The sequence below is a fragment of the Acomys minous genome (genome assembly GCF_964271855.1).
Source record: "Acomys minous genome assembly, chromosome: 11".
In the NCBI taxonomy this organism is placed as follows: domain Eukaryota; kingdom Metazoa; phylum Chordata; class Mammalia; order Rodentia; family Muridae; genus Acomys; species Acomys minous.
The window spans coordinates 54,326,630-54,344,846 of NC_140492.1; the positions used below are offsets into that span (position 1 = coordinate 54,326,630).

The 18,217-nt window shown below is 46.0% G+C and overlaps 1 protein-coding gene across 1 annotated transcript in view; it reads right to left on the reverse strand.

The window, feature by feature from the left end:
• FSTL1 (follistatin like 1) overlaps positions 1-8,534 on the reverse strand; it is a 56,090-nt gene extending 47,556 nt beyond the window's left edge. The window contains exons 1-2 of the mRNA XM_084802631.1: positions 8,380-8,534; positions 8,182-8,238 (exon numbers count right to left, since the gene is read on the reverse strand). Coding sequence (XP_084658757.1) covers positions 8,182-8,238 — 57 coding nt within the window. The 5' untranslated portion in view covers positions 8,380-8,534. The remainder of the gene's footprint in view (positions 1-8,181; positions 8,239-8,379) is intronic.
• Between the last annotated feature and the right edge of the window lie 9,683 nt (positions 8,535-18,217).

The following is an 18,217-nucleotide window of genomic DNA, read 5'->3' on the forward strand; positions in this document are numbered from 1 at the left end:
CACTGTTGCATTTCAGAATTTTCTAAACCAGAGGCAAGAAGTGAGGAAGGGCTACTTATTCCTGGAGGGCCTGATGGCCAGACGCATTTGGGGCTGCGTACAGTGCTGATGGCGGCAGGACATCCAGGAAAAGACCTGTAGAGCCCTCTCAGTCTCACACAGCTGCTGATGGAAGGGCATGCGCAGAGTGACCGGCATCTCACCCCGGGAAGAGCCATGAGGTAATAATGCCTGAGGCTTCTGCAGATTCATAAGTCATATTTATTAAGCATCACTGAAGGATAAGTGAAACGCTGGGGAGAGACAACTTTTTTTCCCTCAGATACGAGATTTTAATTTCGAAAACAACAAAGGAGAAAAGAATCACTTTCCCTACATGAACTCAAACATCCCATCTCTCTCTCTCTCTCTCTCTCTCTCTCTCTCTCTCTCTCTCTCTCTCTCTCTCTCACACACACACACACACACACACACACACACACATTCACATACACACAGATGCTCACAAGTACATGTGTCTGCAACACAACATAGCTTTTTGCCATATGCCACATGATTCAGTTGAGACTGGCCTGATTGGTTACAAATAGTGCCTGGCACTAATCAGAGGACACACCAGGCATCATAAATTCAGACTTAATCCTGGGGAGAGTGTAATAGTGATTGCTTCCAAATGAGGACATAAAAAGTCCGTGAGGAGATTACATGGAAAGCTTTCAACCACAGCAGAAAATGCAAATTTACAGGCTATATTTTGTACTCCCAACTACCCAGAGAACATTCTATTAGCAAGTTACTGCCAGGCTGCTGATGCAGAGGCTGCTATCTGTGACAGCAGCAGCAGCTTTTCCAGTCTTAGCTAGGGCAAACGTGCACTTCATCAGGGCAGCCAAGAAAACGCTCATTGCCATGACATCACTGATTGCCAACATGAAAGGGTATGGTTTACTATACGGTGTTCACATCTACCCAAAAAAAACGTAGATGCCTGGGCCACAAACCGGCATGTGGCGTCTCCTGAGACTTTTAACATCGGCACCATCACCTCTTGCTTCTGTTGTCTATGTCAGTCGCACCGTCCTGAACTCTCCCTTCTAATTATCATAATTTCAGTTCAATTTTTTTTCCGGTGCTCGCCAAGGTGGATTGAGAATTCCGGAAGAAATGACAAATAGCTTTCATTTCACACAGGGACTCTGACTGATTGCTCATGGCTACATGGGATATTGTTCAACAGGAGTTTCAAACCTCCTCTGAAATCAGTAGGAAAGAATTTTATGATTGACTAGTAATGTCTGTCATGGGTAGGGGAAAGTAAGGGTTCCATGTATGCCTTGTTCATGCCATCTCAGCAGGGCATTTATTGCAGTGTAGGCGGGTACTGAATTCATTGCCTATGGTGTTTAATAAGATCACCATAGTCTACTGATTTGAACAATTCTCTGAAAGACCCAATAGTTGTTGAGCCTCGCCCGCCATATCCTCTTAAAGCAATCCCTGCTGGCCTTACGTTTTTTGATATTTCATCTAGGGCCTTGACGTCATGAGGATTCCTGTGACCATTTCCTTCTTCAAGAGGGATTTAGCCTCCTAATATCATTTTATTTGAAGAAAACGTTAATGGTGGGATGGGAAGATGGCTTTGTAGGAAAGCACTGGCCATGCAAATGTGAGAAAGAGAATTCAGATGCCCAGAACCCACGGACATGTCGGATGGGCACAGTAGCCTGCCTTCAAGCCCTGTACTTTGAAGGCAGAGACCGAGACTCTTCAGATTAACATGGCTGTCTTGTCAGTCATAGCTCTGCACTCTGGATGGAATGGAAAGACCCTGGCTCAGTTAATAAGGTGGAGAAGGACAGATAAAGACATCTGGCGTCAGCCTTGGGTCTCCACACACATTCACGCACATAGGCATGGCGCCCCATGAGGTGTTCCCATGCACGTCAACACCCACTCGTACGCACAGATCACATGTGCTTATGCATGAGAAAGAGCTAAGATAGACTCATAAAAATCGAGAAAACATAGAAGAGACTAGAACAAAGAGTACAACTATCTCCAATCCCACTACCTCTGGGTAAGGTTTTGTACCACAGCTCAGAACGGCACACATGGCTGTGCCCTCCCCTCTCCTACTAGATGTTAGGGCAGTTGTAAATTTACAGCTGTTCTAAATAACATGACAGGCATCGTAGGAAGACTCCCCTTAAACATACTAATTAGCTGCACATCCAAGTACTTACATAACACCTAAATTGCAAGACTCCTGGAGAGAGTTAATTAACCTTTTCACTGATTCATAAAAATTCATTATTGCTAAAACATGGACTAAAAAGTTGCCAAATGTTACTAGACACCAAGAGACTGATTAATTGGAAACCACTCTTCAGCAAGGAATGATGCTGGCATGCCAGGGCCAAACCCCTCCACATACTGTTTCTACTATGAGTCTTTTCTACCTTGAATCTGTAGCCTTTCTTCATGAACTCCCTCTGTCGTAACTGAGCAGTGGCTATCTGGGAATGTTTGGGTTATAAAAGCTTATCGAGCTTCACGTTATAGATGTGTATATTTTATTAACGTAGAGGAATTTCCAGGGCTGGAGAGATGGCTCGGAGGTTAAGAACCTTTGGTAGAGGACCCAGGTTCGAGTCCCAGTACCTACATGGCAGATTACAGCCATCCATAACTTCAGTCCCAGGTGGCATGGTACCCTTTTCTGATCTCCAAGGGAGCCAGGTACACAGGGGATGCACAGATATACATGCGGGCAGAATACTCACACACATGAAAGAACTCACAGAGATCCTCCTGCCTCTGCCTCTCTGAGTGCTGGGATTATAGGTGTGTGCCACCACGCCCAGCTATAAATAAATCTTTTAAAAATGGAATTTTCAGAATTATGGGAGCATCTATGTTAATGTAACAGAAAAACTTTTTTTTTTTTTAGACAGGGCCTTACTATGTAGGTCTGGCTGGCCTAGAACTCTTGATGTTGACCAGGCTGTCTTTGGATCACTTGCTAATAGTGTTATTCTAATTTACACTTTACCTGTTAGCACTAAAAGCTCCTGACCGGCCAGTAGACAGTAAGGAACTGGAGCAGAGATCAAGCCTCGCCCATCATCCTGGACTCTGCTCTGTGAACCTGTGAGGTTATGGTTGACCTGAAGCAGACAGTGCCACGCCTGATGGAAACAGAGACGTGCCATCCATGGCGCACTTCTGGGGAGAGCATCCTTGCCAAAACCACAGGGTTTGCAATTAGGCAACCTGGGAAGACGTATGCATTTAACTTCCAAGGTCTTCACCCTCTGACTTACAAAAGGAGCATATTTCATTTTTTTTCCCCTAATAACATAAGAGCTGGTATTATGAAGCCAATAAAGTGGATGGCTGCTCATTAAAACAGATTGTCAAGGTATTCGGAGAGGAGAAAGAAAAATAAGCCACCACATTTCCAATTCGCCAGCGTGGCCCTGGGTGTTTACAGCTTATCTTTTACTTGTTCTTCTTGCCTAGGCCTGTGCTGCTGTCTCGCCAAGCGGTTCTTCAGGACATACCTCCAGGGTCCTTTATCCACCCCAGCCATAACCCCTACGCTCTCTTCCCACTCCAGCCCTTCAACCGTTCGCACAAACTTCCAGTTCACTTTGGTGGGAGCTGTAATGCATCCACCTTCTAAAGACACTGACAGCAGCAGTGCCTCCATCTGCCAGGTGCTTGGCCATCTGTTTGGGCTACTCGGTGGCGTCCCTGCTACGTTTTGAACTTCTCAATTCCCAACAGCGCCTTCGGGATCACGGCAAGTAGTTTATTTGCTAAAGGATAAACAGGAGATGATTTTGGTGGTGAATGTGTAAGCTGCAAGTGTTCAGAAACTGCAATTGGGGGTGGGGGTGAGGGTGGGGGTTATACTAGGCTCAAGGACAATTCTATAGAACGCAGAGGTGCTCCCAACCCTTCCCAGCCCAGCAGACAAAACCCTAGTGGTTAACTACATGCAGGTGGGGAGGTGTAAATGACATTAAGCAGTGTGTGTGACTTCCAAGAGACAAAGCCCTGACAGTCTGCTAGCGTGTCATGCCTAACGGCTGTAGAACTGTTACCGCCTCGCCACACTACTGCCTCAAGAGACACATTCCCAGCTCACGGCTCAAGTGTGAATTTCTTGCTGGAATGAGTGCTCTCCTCTATAAATCTGTCCCTTGTATATGTAATTTATAATAATGAGTTTCAAGACACTGGAATTCTGGGAGCCAGAGTTAAAAAAAAAAAAAGCCAGGACACGCAGGGGGCACCGGGACACTTACTAAAATTGTTCTCCTGGAGCAGGCAGCTGGGCTGTGTGTCTCCTCTATAGTCTGTCATGTCAGAGGGACTGCATGTCCTCAGGACTCCAGGGGCACACAGACTGACGCCTGGAATCTTCTGTACCACCCCCCTCTATTGCATTACTGTGGTCATTCTCCCTGTGGGAGAGACCTGGAAAGAAAGTGCAGGCTCCCGGGGGTTGGGGGATGGGAGAATGGGGGGGAGAAGCTGGCGGGCAGGCGGGGGGGGGGGGGGGGGGGCGGGGGCGGGGTGAGTGTTGGGAAAAGCCCTCCCTCAGCTGCTGCCCCATCCCTGCCCAGTCATGTCCAATATGTGCCTGGCTAGAGATGTGTGCAGAGCCCGGAAGAGCACATGTGTGTGAGCTCACAGGGGTGGGGCAGAATTCTGATAGAGGCTGGCTGAAGAAACATCCTGGTGGTAACAGTAGTGTAAATGCAAAGCGAGGAGGGAAGAAACAACCACAGTGTTACTCTGAGGTGCCAGGTATGAGACCATGGATAATACAGAAAATAATGTAAATACTTCCCCTTAGTCAGGCTTGGTAATAGTTTTTCAAATATAACCAAATAGAATTTACACCCCAGCTACCCCCAAGAAGGAACAGCTCTGATTCTAAAAGCTGGTTCTGAAGGCTTTGTGGGTTTTTTTTTTTTCAAAAACCAACAGGAGTTGTAAAACAATCAGTTTTAAAAAGTCAGTTAATCCTTGGGTTTGATAGTTAAACCAAAAAAGCACCAAGAAAATTCACTTTACTTTCTATGTTCTTTTTTTTTTTTTTTGAGAGTTCAAAAATATTTGCACAATTGTAGCAGATCTAAATTTTACTAAAATGGACTCATGCCAAAAGTCTAGAAATACCATATTTGAGTGTTTGCTGAATGTTCTTATAGTTAACAATTCTTATAGTTAAAAATTCTACTGCAAGCATCGTTAACTGCAAATATAGTGTTTAAAATGTATTCCAAGTCACATCTCCCACAGAGAGGGTTAATTTACTTTTTCATCCATGATTAAAAATGCAGTATTTAACACATGCATTAAAACTTGCCAAGTGTTATCTGGAAGGTCAAGGCAATAAAGCCTGGGTTGATTAAAAGATAATAATCCTTAATAAAGTGAAGTCATGAAATATACCGTGGCTGTGGCACATGGCTGTGCTCCCTCTTCATCGAGCGTGCATTCTGACCCCACGGCCTCTTTTCTGCATGGGCTCCCTGGCGCATGCCTCAGCCCTCCCCTTTGCCTCTGTCTCTGCAGGGTTTGCCTGGGAACTGAATACTGGATGTTCAGCCACAGAGCTCTGGCAGGAAATTGCAGTTGGGGGCCTTCCTACCTGGGGTGAGCTTTTCCATACAGTGCAATAGATGAGGAGGCCTGAGCGAAGTGCAGGTTACCTAGACCAGATCCCAGACCTTAGGACACACAGCCCTGTGCCAGTGAGTCACAGTTTCCCGAACTCTTATTTCTGCAAATGGCTCTGTCTTTTCACAAACTAGTTGGCAATCCTTAAGCGTGGCTGTGAAACCAACCAGGAATTCACCTCATCCATCACGGAACAGCAGCTATCTTTTAAACTGATTAGTTAATTATCGATTGCTTATTAAATTTTATTTTATTTAGTTTTTCTTTTTTTAAAATATTTTTTATTTTAATTTTAATTTATGTGCGTTGGTATGAGGGTGTCAGATCTTGGAGTTACAGACAGTTGTGAGCTTCCATATGGATGCTGGGAATTGAACCTGGGTCCTTTCGAAGAGCAGGCAGTGCTCTTAACTGCTGAGCCATCTCTCCAGCCCCTTATTTGGTTTTTCTAGATAGGGTTTCTCTGGGTAATCCTGGCTATCCCAGAAGTCTCTCTATAGATCAGGCTGGCCTGGAACTCACAGAGATCCGACTGCCCCTGCCCCTGCCCCTGCCAAGTACTGAGATTAAAGGTGTGCACCATCACCAGCTGGCTATTTTCTGTTATCATCAGTCATCATCAGCATCACCATCATTATTATCTGAGACAGTTAATAGTGTAGTTCTGAGACTGTGTAGTTCTGGCTGTACTGGAACTCACTATGTAGACCAGGCTGGCCTTGAACTCATAGGAATCCACCTGCCTCTGCCTCCCTAGTGCTGGGATTAAAGGTCAAGTGACACTAGCTAGCAGTTGTCTTTTGAGGGTCATAACACTAACCAGGATGGTTATAACCAAATGGATATTTCCTCCATTTGAACTCTGAAGAAAAATGGATGAGGAGCAGCTGGGGCTTGAGGAGTGCTTGAAAGGTAGAGGGAGCAGCTGGGCACGATGGATCCACTTCTAGAGCTAATTAGTGATAGGGACATGGACAATTTAACGACTTTCCTTAACTTTGTTCCCTGCTTCTTAAAATGAGACTATCAAAGCCCACCTCACAGGGCTGAAAGAGTTTAAAAAGAAATGGTACAAGTGATACAAGCAGCCAGTGTCTGATATCAAAATACTTGGTAAAATTCTAAGCCTTCATGCTTGCAAATGGGGCCAGATAGTGGGCCTGGGTCTGGAGCTATACGGCTTGCCTTGCCCCCCCAGTTATAATTGATGGCACTTCAGAAGTTACATAAACTTAGCTGACTCAGTTTCTCTGTGGTTAAGGTAGAATTTTAATGTAAGTAATAGCTACTTAATTAATACTTGCTGTTTTTAACTTCATTGGGAGTAAAAATAGCCTTTTTCTGCCTCAATCAATGATGCAGTGAATTAAAGAAAACATCAGTACAGTGTGTGCTTTTTTTTTTTTTAAGTCATGAAGACTGCGCATTTGTGAATTCTGGGGCATAGTCAAGCTGTGATGCATAGGGTGGGGCTAAACTGTAATATGAAAGAAAAACTCAAAGAGGGGGCTATAAAGCAGCCACCAGGGAGCGATTTCTTTTGTAATGTGCATTCCATTTAGTCTCTCTCATGCTTTCTAATTCCTTCCACATTTCCTGCCATAATTATCAAATGTTTAGTTTCTGACCTCACTTTTCTGGAGACTGGAGCCCAGGGAATTTAGAATTGTTTATTTTCTGTCCATAAACCTTTGAGTTAATGGAGGGGCTTGTGAGCGTGGGCTTTGTTGGTTTGTTTGTAGTGTCTCAGGAAGGTCACTGGAGTTGAAAAGAAAACATTACAAGGGGAGAGAGAGAGAGAGAGAGAGAGAGAGAGAGAGAGAGAGAGAGAGAGAGAGAGAGAGAGAGAGAGAGAGAGACTGTGCATGTTTTAACTGGAAACCAGAGGCCCCCACAGGGTACAGCCGCAGATTCCCACACTTACTCAACTTGAGTTTAAGGGAAAATTTGGATTGTAAAAGGCCCTTATGCGGCCCAGATAACAACAACAACAACAAACATCTAGGGCATTTTACAAAGAAAAAATGCATTTCAGGGAATCACAATTCACTCTATAAGAGAGAAAGGAAATTTCATTTTGCTGTTTAAAAAAAAAAACAAAACTTTTAAATCTTCCCCCAACAGGAAAGGCTTGGAAAGGAAAAGTCCCTAACTACTCTCAGTTTCCTCTGAAGTGAACAAAACTCAAGGCGCCTTTTTGAACAGGGCTGTAGCTCTGGCCGCCGCCTCTGCTCCTATCCACCCAGTCGGTTTTCTCCTCACTCCCTAGCCACCCTCCATATTAGGCGTGGTGGGGCTCCAGCTTATGGCCCAAACTCTTCAGAATTGAGATTTAAGTTTGCTAAGTAGAATTTCTGCTCGGAGCGCGCCAGAGTTCCACTTCATGGTAAGGACTGAGCCCCTCAAGTCCTACCCTAGAGAGCATCCCTGGGGCGCACGCCGGGCCGCCGGGCGCGCAAACCCCAGAGACCGGTCACCTACCTCACCATGGACCAGGGCGACCGTCACCAACGCGAGTGCTAGCCAGCGTTTCCACATCTGCGGAACAGAGAAGAGGGTGAGACTGAAGGCGCTGGGCCCCGTTCAGACCCTGGAAACTTCCTCGGGTCCCGCAGACTCAACCCCCTCCTCCCAGCACCCTCGGTGCCCGCGGCAACCCGGTCTCCGCACCGCACTCACCCTGCTCAGGTCCTGGGCTCCGGAGGGCGCTGGGCAGGTTGGCGGCCGCGAGTTAGAGGGGAAGGTGGGAGCGTCGCCGATCACCAGGCTCTGAGGAAGTCTGACCTGGGCTCGCCGCCCCTTAAGACCCCTCCTTCCCCGCCCGCCGGCCCCCCAGCTCCTCCCCATTCTCCTCCCCTTCTGCAGCGCGGCCCCCGCGGCTCCCGCTGCGCTCCCTCCTCCCGGTCCCCTCCCGGAGCCCAGGAGTGTCCATGAACCGCAGGCATCCCTGTCTCTCTCAGATCCCTACCGAGAATCCTCAGGCATCTCAGGAGAAGGCACTGGGTGTCCGTATCTCCGGGGGTGGGAAAGGGGCTGCAACAAAGAAGGGGGAAACCGCGGAAACCCCATGCCCGGGAGGGGCGCTGTCCTGCGGCAGCCGGGAGTGACTGCAAAAACTAGCAGCAGGCTGCAGCGGACTACAAGGTGGGCAGCACAAGTGGGCACCCATACCGGGCCTGGGACTTGAACCTGAGCATCCCAGAGCCACCCCTGATTGCTCAAAGAGAAGGAGAGCAGAGGATGTGAGGGTGTTACTACGGCTCAAGAAGGAAGTAGGCTAGCGAGCAGAAAACTACTTTCTATTTATCTGTGGGTGCACTGGGAAGAAGGCATAACTGCCCTGCTCTGCTAAGAGCCATGGATGCAACATTTTTATATGCTTCCCTCTAATCCAGGAACGTGGGTCCCTCTCCACCCACTTCTCACCAATGCCCCTGTTAGCAGCACCCTTGCCGTTTCTGGAAATCTCCGTACTTATGCCTCCCATCCCTACTGATGTTTCTTTCCCCTAGAGGTCTACAAAGGTGTGCAACCTCTATAATAAGGGTGCTGACCCCCTATCTCTCTCCAGCCCTGACTTCCTGTCTCTGGTGACCAGGAATAAATCTATACATGACCCTCAGACTCAACATCCGGTTTCTGAGCCCCCACTTTCCACCATCTCAGGAGTTGCTCATTACTTCTGTCATGGCTTGCCTCCAACCCCCCAGTGCTTTCCCCACAGCAGCGCTGTCACCACAGCCTAGTCGCTTTCTCCTGAGCGGGCCCCTTCAGTTCTGTGCCCAGATCTGCTTTCCTACTGCAGACTCTCCTTCCTTACTCAGAAATTCAAGAAGCTGCCTCTGGTAGCAGATTGGCACCAGGTAATTCTGATTCTTGTCTGCACTAAAAATAAAATAAAATAAAATAAAAATAAAAATCGCCATGTTCTTTCACGCTGGGATTTAAGACACTAAGGTGTCACATCTTCATCCAGTGAGAAATTTCATCCGCATTCTTCCTACATCAAATCCAAACTTTCTGCCTTCCTTGTAAGCATTCCATCACTCCCTGTGGCAGAACCTTATCTGTCTCATCTGCACCTTCTTTACCATACACCCCACTGGTCACGGTGTGCTCTGAACTTGTCACAGACTGTCCTCTACCGAGCCCCGCCGTATACCTACTGCTGAAGCCTACAGAAGGTTTCAAGCCTATGCCTAAACTCCCCCAATGAGAGGGCAGCAAGGGTCACACAGATGGAAACCAAAACGTAAAGTCTGTTACGGATAAAACTGGAACGTTGTCCATGGCTTCAAAGCTGCCGGAGCTGCAGTGGGGTTCGTGCTGAACCCCATAGGCACAAGTAGAGTTAGGAAACCTGCTTGTGTAAAACCAGCTGCATGGAAAAACAAAACAACAACAACAACAACAACAACAAACAAAAACAAAAAACAAACCTCAACAACAAACAAATAAGCAAACAACAACAAAAAAAAACCCCTCACTGTTCTCTATACTTAAGAGGGACACCCTAGTTAGGTTTGACCGCTGACCTGACACAGCCTGAAGCTCTGTAAGGGAAGACGTGCCTAGATTAGATGGGGTTCCTTCTGCCCTGGCCTCCCTCAGTGATGGCCTGTGGCCTGTAAGATGGAATAAACTCTCCTCTACGCTGCGTTTGGTCTGGGGTGTTTAATCACAGCAACAGAAAGGAAACTACAGCAAGGAGAGAGTGGCACGTTCTTTGAAGCCCATCAGTCAGATACCACACGCCTTCCTGCTTGTTGGAACAAACGGAGCAGGATGTAAGTGGTCCTTATCAACCACCCTGCCTGTCACTGTGCGAGGGTTGAAGAAGGCAGCTCTGATGTGTTAAGTTTTGCTTCTGCCCTCTAGCAACTGACAACGTTGTGTTGCCCCTCAAAACTGCGATGGCCCTTCCTCTACAGAAGTTCGATCTATTTCTTTCAGAACCCAACATGAGTTTCACTGCATCTCTTGCACTTTTCTAGACCACAGCTCAGAGTAGTAGAAGGTATTTAAGTCTGAAGTCGAACCGCCCCCGGCTCTCCATGCTGACACTGCACTTACCAGCTGCTAGCCTCTGCCCTCTCCCGACCTGGGTCCTGGCATATGACAAATGACAGTGATAACGCCCTTCAAGGGCTGGCGCAATTTAAAGTGGTAGGTTGTAAAAAGTGCCTGGCAGACAGATAGCAGGCTTCTGTAAGTGGTAGCCATTATTACTTTATCGACCTGCCTTGCATCTAAGTTGTACCCAGTACTACGTGCCACGTAGACAATAGCGTCTGACGTGCCATATTTTTAGTTAACTGTTACAATAAGCTGAAGGCTTTTAAAGTGACTTCTGCCTTCCAATAAGAAATGTACATTTTTATTGTACATTTTATTATTATTCTCTGCTTAATACTTAGGACCTAATTGTTCTTGATTCAGAGAATAACTATACAACCAACAAACAGAGCCAAAAGAAATAAATGAAACAGCAAAACAAACTGTAAGGCAGAGTTGTGTTGGCGATATTTTTCATTGTAAGCAATAGACATATAAGTGGCTTCTCTATAGAAGCCGATTTGAATAAGTAGCAGTGCGGTTAACTGCGATTTATTGACCCGGTATAGCAAGAAGTCCGGGGATAATGGCTGGATTTAAGGACGTCTTCACCTAGGAGTTCAAATATGTTCCTAAGGACCAATGTCTTATATCTTTTGTTTCCACTTTCAGCAATCATGTCTTTCCTGGGCTTACAGGATGGTTCCTGCGAGCTACAATCTGTGTTCTCAGGGTGGTAAACTGCCTTGAGAGTGGTCACATGTAAGTGAGGACATTAGCCTTTTTTTCCTGGAGAAGTCATAGAAGTCTTAAGATAGGTTTTTAAAGTCCCAATAGAGTCTCTTGTTCTTTTTTTCCCTCCCTCCCTTTCTGTCTGTCTGTCTGTCTGTCTGTCTGTCTGTCTGTCTTCCAGGACAGAGCCTCACTCTTCGGCCTCACACTGGCATTCTTTTTGTTTCGCCTTCCCCAGTGCTGGGATTACATGTGCAAATCACCCAGCTCCAAACTGACTTTCCTGATGTCTCCTTAACTAACCACTATGACTGGGGGAATTGGCTGACTTAGACTGGTGAAGACTCAACCTTAGATCCATCTAGAGAGCGTGCTCATGTTGGCTAGAGATGCAGGGACTGATGCTCAGAGTCCACACGGGGCTTATACTGTGAACTGGGCTCTTCAGTATGGGCCTTGGATGCTCCAGAAAGTGTGGGAACGAATATTACAACTCCTCCTTTTGGTTTTACCTGCATAAAAACAGAATGTGGTTTTGCAAATACATAGATTAAACCAGGCCCCATATTTAGTCAGTGTGTCCAAAAGTCGATTAAATCCTGTTTGTCAAACTCCACGAGAAGAACCAGTGGGACTGACAAGAGCTATTTCTCTGTAATAGACTAACTATGATGTACCGCAGCGTGGATCGCATGGGGGTATTGTCTGGTTTAAACTAGATTAGATGCCATTCAAGCTACAAACAAAACAAAACAAAACAAAACGCCAAACAAACACCAAAACAAAACCTCTAAGTTGAAGACAAAGCTTTTCTCCTAGACAAGCTTAAGAAACAGTGGAGTTGACATAGCTCCTACTTTTGACCGAGTGTACTGTTGGCCACACTAGTGTGGTGAAAATAACGGCAATCAATCAGATTGGAGAAGCCAATCAAAACTCCAAGGTAACCACAAGCCCATTTAAATGCAAGGATTAGAACTCACTTCACTCAGTGGCAAGGCACAGTCATTACCATCAGTCTCGGGGTGCTGCTTACAATCAGCAGGACCTTCAGGACCTGGGTATCCAGACAAAAGACAAATCTACTGTGTTCTTTCTCCTTGGTGATGCTAAAGACATGTGATGGCCAGTACAATACCTTAGAAATTTCCACTTATGTGTCTTCCAAAACACGTACCTTTTGGAGGAGTGGGGAGGTGTGTATCTTCCTGTTTTACTTAACAGTAGTAGAAGCACAGGTTCAGAAGGTCACCAGCCAGCTAGCTTGCCACACAAGCTGGTGGGCCTCTGATTCAATCCCAGAACCCACGTGGAAACAGCTAGACATGGGGGCATAAGCCTGCGCTTGTGAGGCAGCGATAGATGAACCCTGGGGCTCATGGCAGGCAGCCTCGCTTACTTGACGAATTCCAGGCCAGTAAGAGACCCTGACTCAAAAGCAAAGTGGACAGTGTCTTAAAAGAAATTTTCATCTGAGGCTGTCCTCTGGCCTCCACATGCACTCACACACACATGCATGCATACCCACACCCGTGTACATCTGTACTCACACACATACGCACAGAAGTATAATAGAAATAATTATATGAAAGGACAGTATGCTGAGGAGATAAAAAGCATTATCCTTTGGTCCCGCACTCTTTTGGCTTTTACATAAACAGATTCTACTAACCACTATGGAAATATTCAGGAAAATGCTTGTGTTGGTAACAGACACGTTACAACGTCTCCTTGTTATCGTTCCCTAAACGATGCTGGTTAATGGCTAATTGCAATATTTGTATTTTATCGGGTGCTATAAGCAATACAGATATGGTTTAAAGTATGTGGGAATGTATAAAATAGGACATATGTAAACACTGCACCATTTTACATAAGGAACTGATTGTCCGTGGGTTCTGGACACTTCAGAGGTACCCTGGAAACACTTTTTCAGGATAACAAGGGATGACTGGATATAAAATGCTGCAGTCAGACAAAAAAAAAAAAAAGGAAAAACAATGAAAACAAATATTACAGCGAATTATACCTTGTGGGAGGTTTGATGTAAAGTGAGTAAAGATAACAGCTGTCTCAAATGCTCCAGAGGTGACTACATTGGTTACATCCAGGCTCAGCAACGCAATCTGCCAAGACTTGCTATTTGACGAGCTGCTGAGGAAAGCAATAGCAGGATGGATAGACTCTTAATACCACACCGCATCTGTAGTGAAAGCAGCATCTTCTGCAGGGGCTATGGGAATGAAGCCACACAGGGGAGGAAGAAGGCAGCTCAGTCAAGGGGAGTAACCGGGCTCATCCTTGAAACCTTCACTGCTGCACTATTCGTGGGGGAGGGACTGCAATCAAGACTTCCCTTCCCCCAACCCCCTCCCCACCTCTGCCCCGAGGCTGGAGCTGCGCAGCATGTGACAAAAATCACTGATACGGTTAATTTGATACACTTTATACATCACCACACAGCAAACTACTTGAAATCCTTAGTAACGACATGAGAAGTGTCTGGAAATATTTTATCCTTGTTGATGCTCCCAGATGATCTTTTAGATGTTGCTAAACTTGAAAATCTGAGGCATTATTTGACAAAATGGCAGCTGTTCCCAATTTGTTACTGTGTATTTATGAGCCAGCACCATACTCCTTATCAGATTAAAATGAATCCACACACAGTCACCTTGGGAGACAGAGCAACTGCCAATAAGGACTGCTAAAGAGCAGTTGCTTTTGAAAAGAAATATGGAGAAATATTTTGAAATTTGATTTGTGGATGTATCTTATAATTAGGTGATTTTTGTCCAAATTAAGACTTCCATGGATGCATTAAAAAAAAACCCTTTGGCACAATATTCTAAGTGGTTTGTTTACCCTTTGGATAAGAACATAAAAATGCAACAACTTTTAATTAAGTTGAAGAATGAATGATTTATAGGGAAATTTATTCACCAAGTCGCCACAGGAAACCTTTGCCAGAGTGATCCCTAGGGCTGAGATTGAACGCTTGAGGTTGGGGAGGGAAGTGGTGGCACCCAGCCTTCATTCAGACGCGTGAGTCTGGGAGTGTTCTCATCCTGGAGGGTCACCATGAGAGAGCACCACGGATAGAGACAGCTTCAACAACCCAAACTCACTCCTCATCGTTCTGGAAGCTACAACTCCAGAACTCCAGATGGACCGCTTGTTCTGCGGTCTCACTCTGAAGCTTGCACATCATGGCTTTCCTCACTGGTCCTCATGTGGCCTTTTGTCTGGTGTCTGTACCTCTTCTTGTAAGGAAGGGTACCAGTGGTGCCAGATTAGAGCCCACTCTATGGTCTCACTCAGTCTTAATTAGCTATAAGATAACTTAGAAGTGAGTTTGGGGTGGATGCACTTCAGGCAACAGCAATGAGTTTACTTCTCCAGCGTTGACAGCTATAAAACCAATATGAAATAAACTGGCCTTAGAAGCAGACTTGCAACATTGCTTCAACATTCAGCAAATATTTCTATAAGTGGACTGATGATAGCACAGCCACCTAGTTTATTATTGCTGTTGTTCCAATGAACTAAAACAGTGTTTTTGACTGTTAAGTAAAAAAGAAAGGAACGAAGAAGGAGGTCACCATAGTACAACGCATGCATAGGATGTATGAGTCCCCAGTGCTGCCTGCTCACTGGGGTGGTTTGAGTGACAATGGCCTCATAGTGCCCATAGGGAGTGGCACTACTAGGAGGTGTGGCTTTGCTGGAGGAAGTGTGTCACTGGGGGATGGGATCTGAGGTCTGGGATACTTAAGCCAGGCCCAGTGTCACTCTCTCTTCCTGTCGTCTGTTGATGCGGATGTAGAACTCTCAGCTACCTCTCCAGCACCATGTTGGCTGGTGGGCCACCATGCTTCCAGCCGTGATGATAATGGACTAATGGGAAACCAACTCTGCACTGTAAGGCAGCCTCAATGAAATGCTTTCCTTTATAAGAGTTGCCATGGCCATGGTGTCTCTTCACAGCAATAGAAACCCTAACTAACACATACACAAATATAACAAAGTGTTTTTAAACCGCCCATCAATTTATCTTTAACACCTTGTGTCCTTTCTTGCTGGGATATGTTATAATGTATAAACAGCCCATAGTTACTGGTGGGGGTATGTAATCAGATCGCTGGCTACCGAGAACAAAACCTCACACTCAGGCCAAAAAGACTCCTTAAATATGATATTTTTATGGTGCGCTAAGCAAACTCACGGTGACATCTTGACTAATCATTGAGAATACTCATGACAAGATTCTTGATCAGCCTCTGGGGGGAAATAAAATATTTGGTTCAACATTTATCCGTTTATTGATGTGCCTAGTGCAGTATCCATTTCCAAAGGTCAGAAGTACCTCAAGACACACACAGCGACTTCTAAGTTAGGATTGGAAATTTTCATATGTTAGTTGTATAAATGTTCAATTACAGTGATAAAACTATGATAGTCACATATTCATGATGAACTTGACAGGCATATGTAGTTGGATAAAGAACCGGACTTGCTGGGATATTTTACTGCCAGGGTATGCAGGACACGCCCGTCCCTTTTAACGCAGCAAGCTTTCACTGCCCTTCAAGTAACAGCGCTCTACTTCACCCTGACCGCTCCTGACCGTTCCTCTGCCACTTCTCAGCCACACGCCCCACCTCCCCCTAGAGCAGCTGCTCTCAACCCATGCGTCCTCACCCCTGTGACAAACCTCCATCTCCAAAACTATCTACACCGTGCAGGTGTACAGGATTACATTTAATGAAGTAACAACAAAAACACTTCTATGATTGGGGGGGGGGGGTCACCACAACAAGGGGAGCTGATTGAAAGGGCGGCAGCATCAGGAAGTTTGAGAACCACTGCGTTGGAAGGAAAGAAAGACTCAGAGAAAACCAGTCAGTGCATCTCATCCCCTTGGCCACAGTGACTAATTCAGAGTAGCCAACAGAGCTAATGAAGTCCAATCCCAAGCCCTGTATCTACCCATCAGGAACGCTGGCCCACTGTGCTGTTGGCCTGGGCACTGGCTCTCTGGGTTTGAATCTACAGCTCCTGTGACCTGAAGAGACAGAGACAGAAGATGGAGTCATCATCAGGGCTTCCACTACCCTTGTACCTGATTTGGCCCTTGACTTTTGAGGCTTTGTTTCTTTGTTTTCTTTATGACATATTTGAAAAAAAAAAAACCTGCAGCTGACAGTAAGGCTGCAAGACAATATGGTACTATAAACACCTTTACTAATAATCCCTTAGGCAGGATATTTGTCAGGATTCTGAACTAACACCTCTGGAAAAGGGAAGTGAGTTTTCTCACACATTAGCAGAGGCGTCACGGCTCTGTCCACTGCCTGTCGCTCCTCCTCCACTGCCCAGCCTGCTGCAGACACGGACCTGCATGATTTAAGATGCTTTTATGTGACTCGCTCAGGCCACATTGTGTTTATCTAGGCGAAGAGGATATTTTTTGGCTTGGTGAAAGGCAGGATCCTTGGTTCTTGAGAGCTGAAGGTGCTGCTGGAAGTAAGCAAAATCTCAGGGATCTCAATGAAACTTCTAGTGGGTTAAATATATATATATCTGGGGTGTGGAGAGATGGCTCAGTGGTTAAGAGTGCCACCTGCTCTTCCAGAGGTCCTGAGTTCATTTCCCAGAAACCACATGGTGGCTCACAAACATCTATGGTGAGATCTGGTGTCCTCGTCTGGCATGCAGGTGGACATACAGATAAAACATTCACATATATCAAATAAAAATGTCCCTGGCCTCACATAATCGACATCAGAGAAGCTTCATCCAGCAATCGATGGGAGCAGATGCAGAGATCCACTGCAGAGGCGAAGGAGGAAGAGCCCAGAGTGGTCAAAGACACCACAAGAAAACCTACAAAATCAACTACCCAGGCCTCACAGGGGCTCACAGAGACTCAAACAACACTTGGAGAGCCAGCATGGGTCTGACCTCTGAGCTTATGGTATAGTCATTAGCCTGGTGTTTCTGTGGACCACCTAACAGTGGGAACTGGGCACCTCTGGCTCTTTTGCCTGTTTTGGGGACCCTTTCCCTCCTACTAGGTTGCCTCATCCAGCCTTAATATGAGAGGATGTGCCTAGTCATATTGCAACTTGCTATGCCATGTTTGGTTGGCCCAACCCTTTTGAAGGAAAACAGGAGGAGTGAATCTGGGGTAGAAGGGGATGGGAGGGGAGATGGGGAGGAGGGAGGGAGGGAGGGAGGGAGGGGAAAGTGCGGTCAGGATGTAATATTTGAGAGAAGAGTTAATGAAAATGTCCCTGCAACATACCTTATATAATGTTACCTTATATGGCCAAAGAATGAATATGTTCTTATACGTAAAAAATGTGATTAAGGCTTTGAGCAGAGGGGGATTATCCAAGAGGGCAGCCTTAAAGGCAATCATGTGCATTTTCCTTGCAGAGAGGCAGAACAGTACGCACACAGAGGAGAGGAGAGAAGCACAGAGGAGAAGCTGAGGTGAAGATAAAAATGGAGCGTAGAGTGTTGCAACCCCAAACCAGGAAACACCACGGAATGGCAGGCACCAAAAGCTGGGATGAACGAAGAACAAGTTCTTCCTGGAGGGGAGTGAGCCTTAATGACATTGTGGTGACTTGGAGCTTCTGGTCTCAACTTTGTGTGACAGTGGATGGCTGCTCTTTTAAGCCATTGTGGTTACAATGGCTGTAGGAAACTGGCACCAGACATA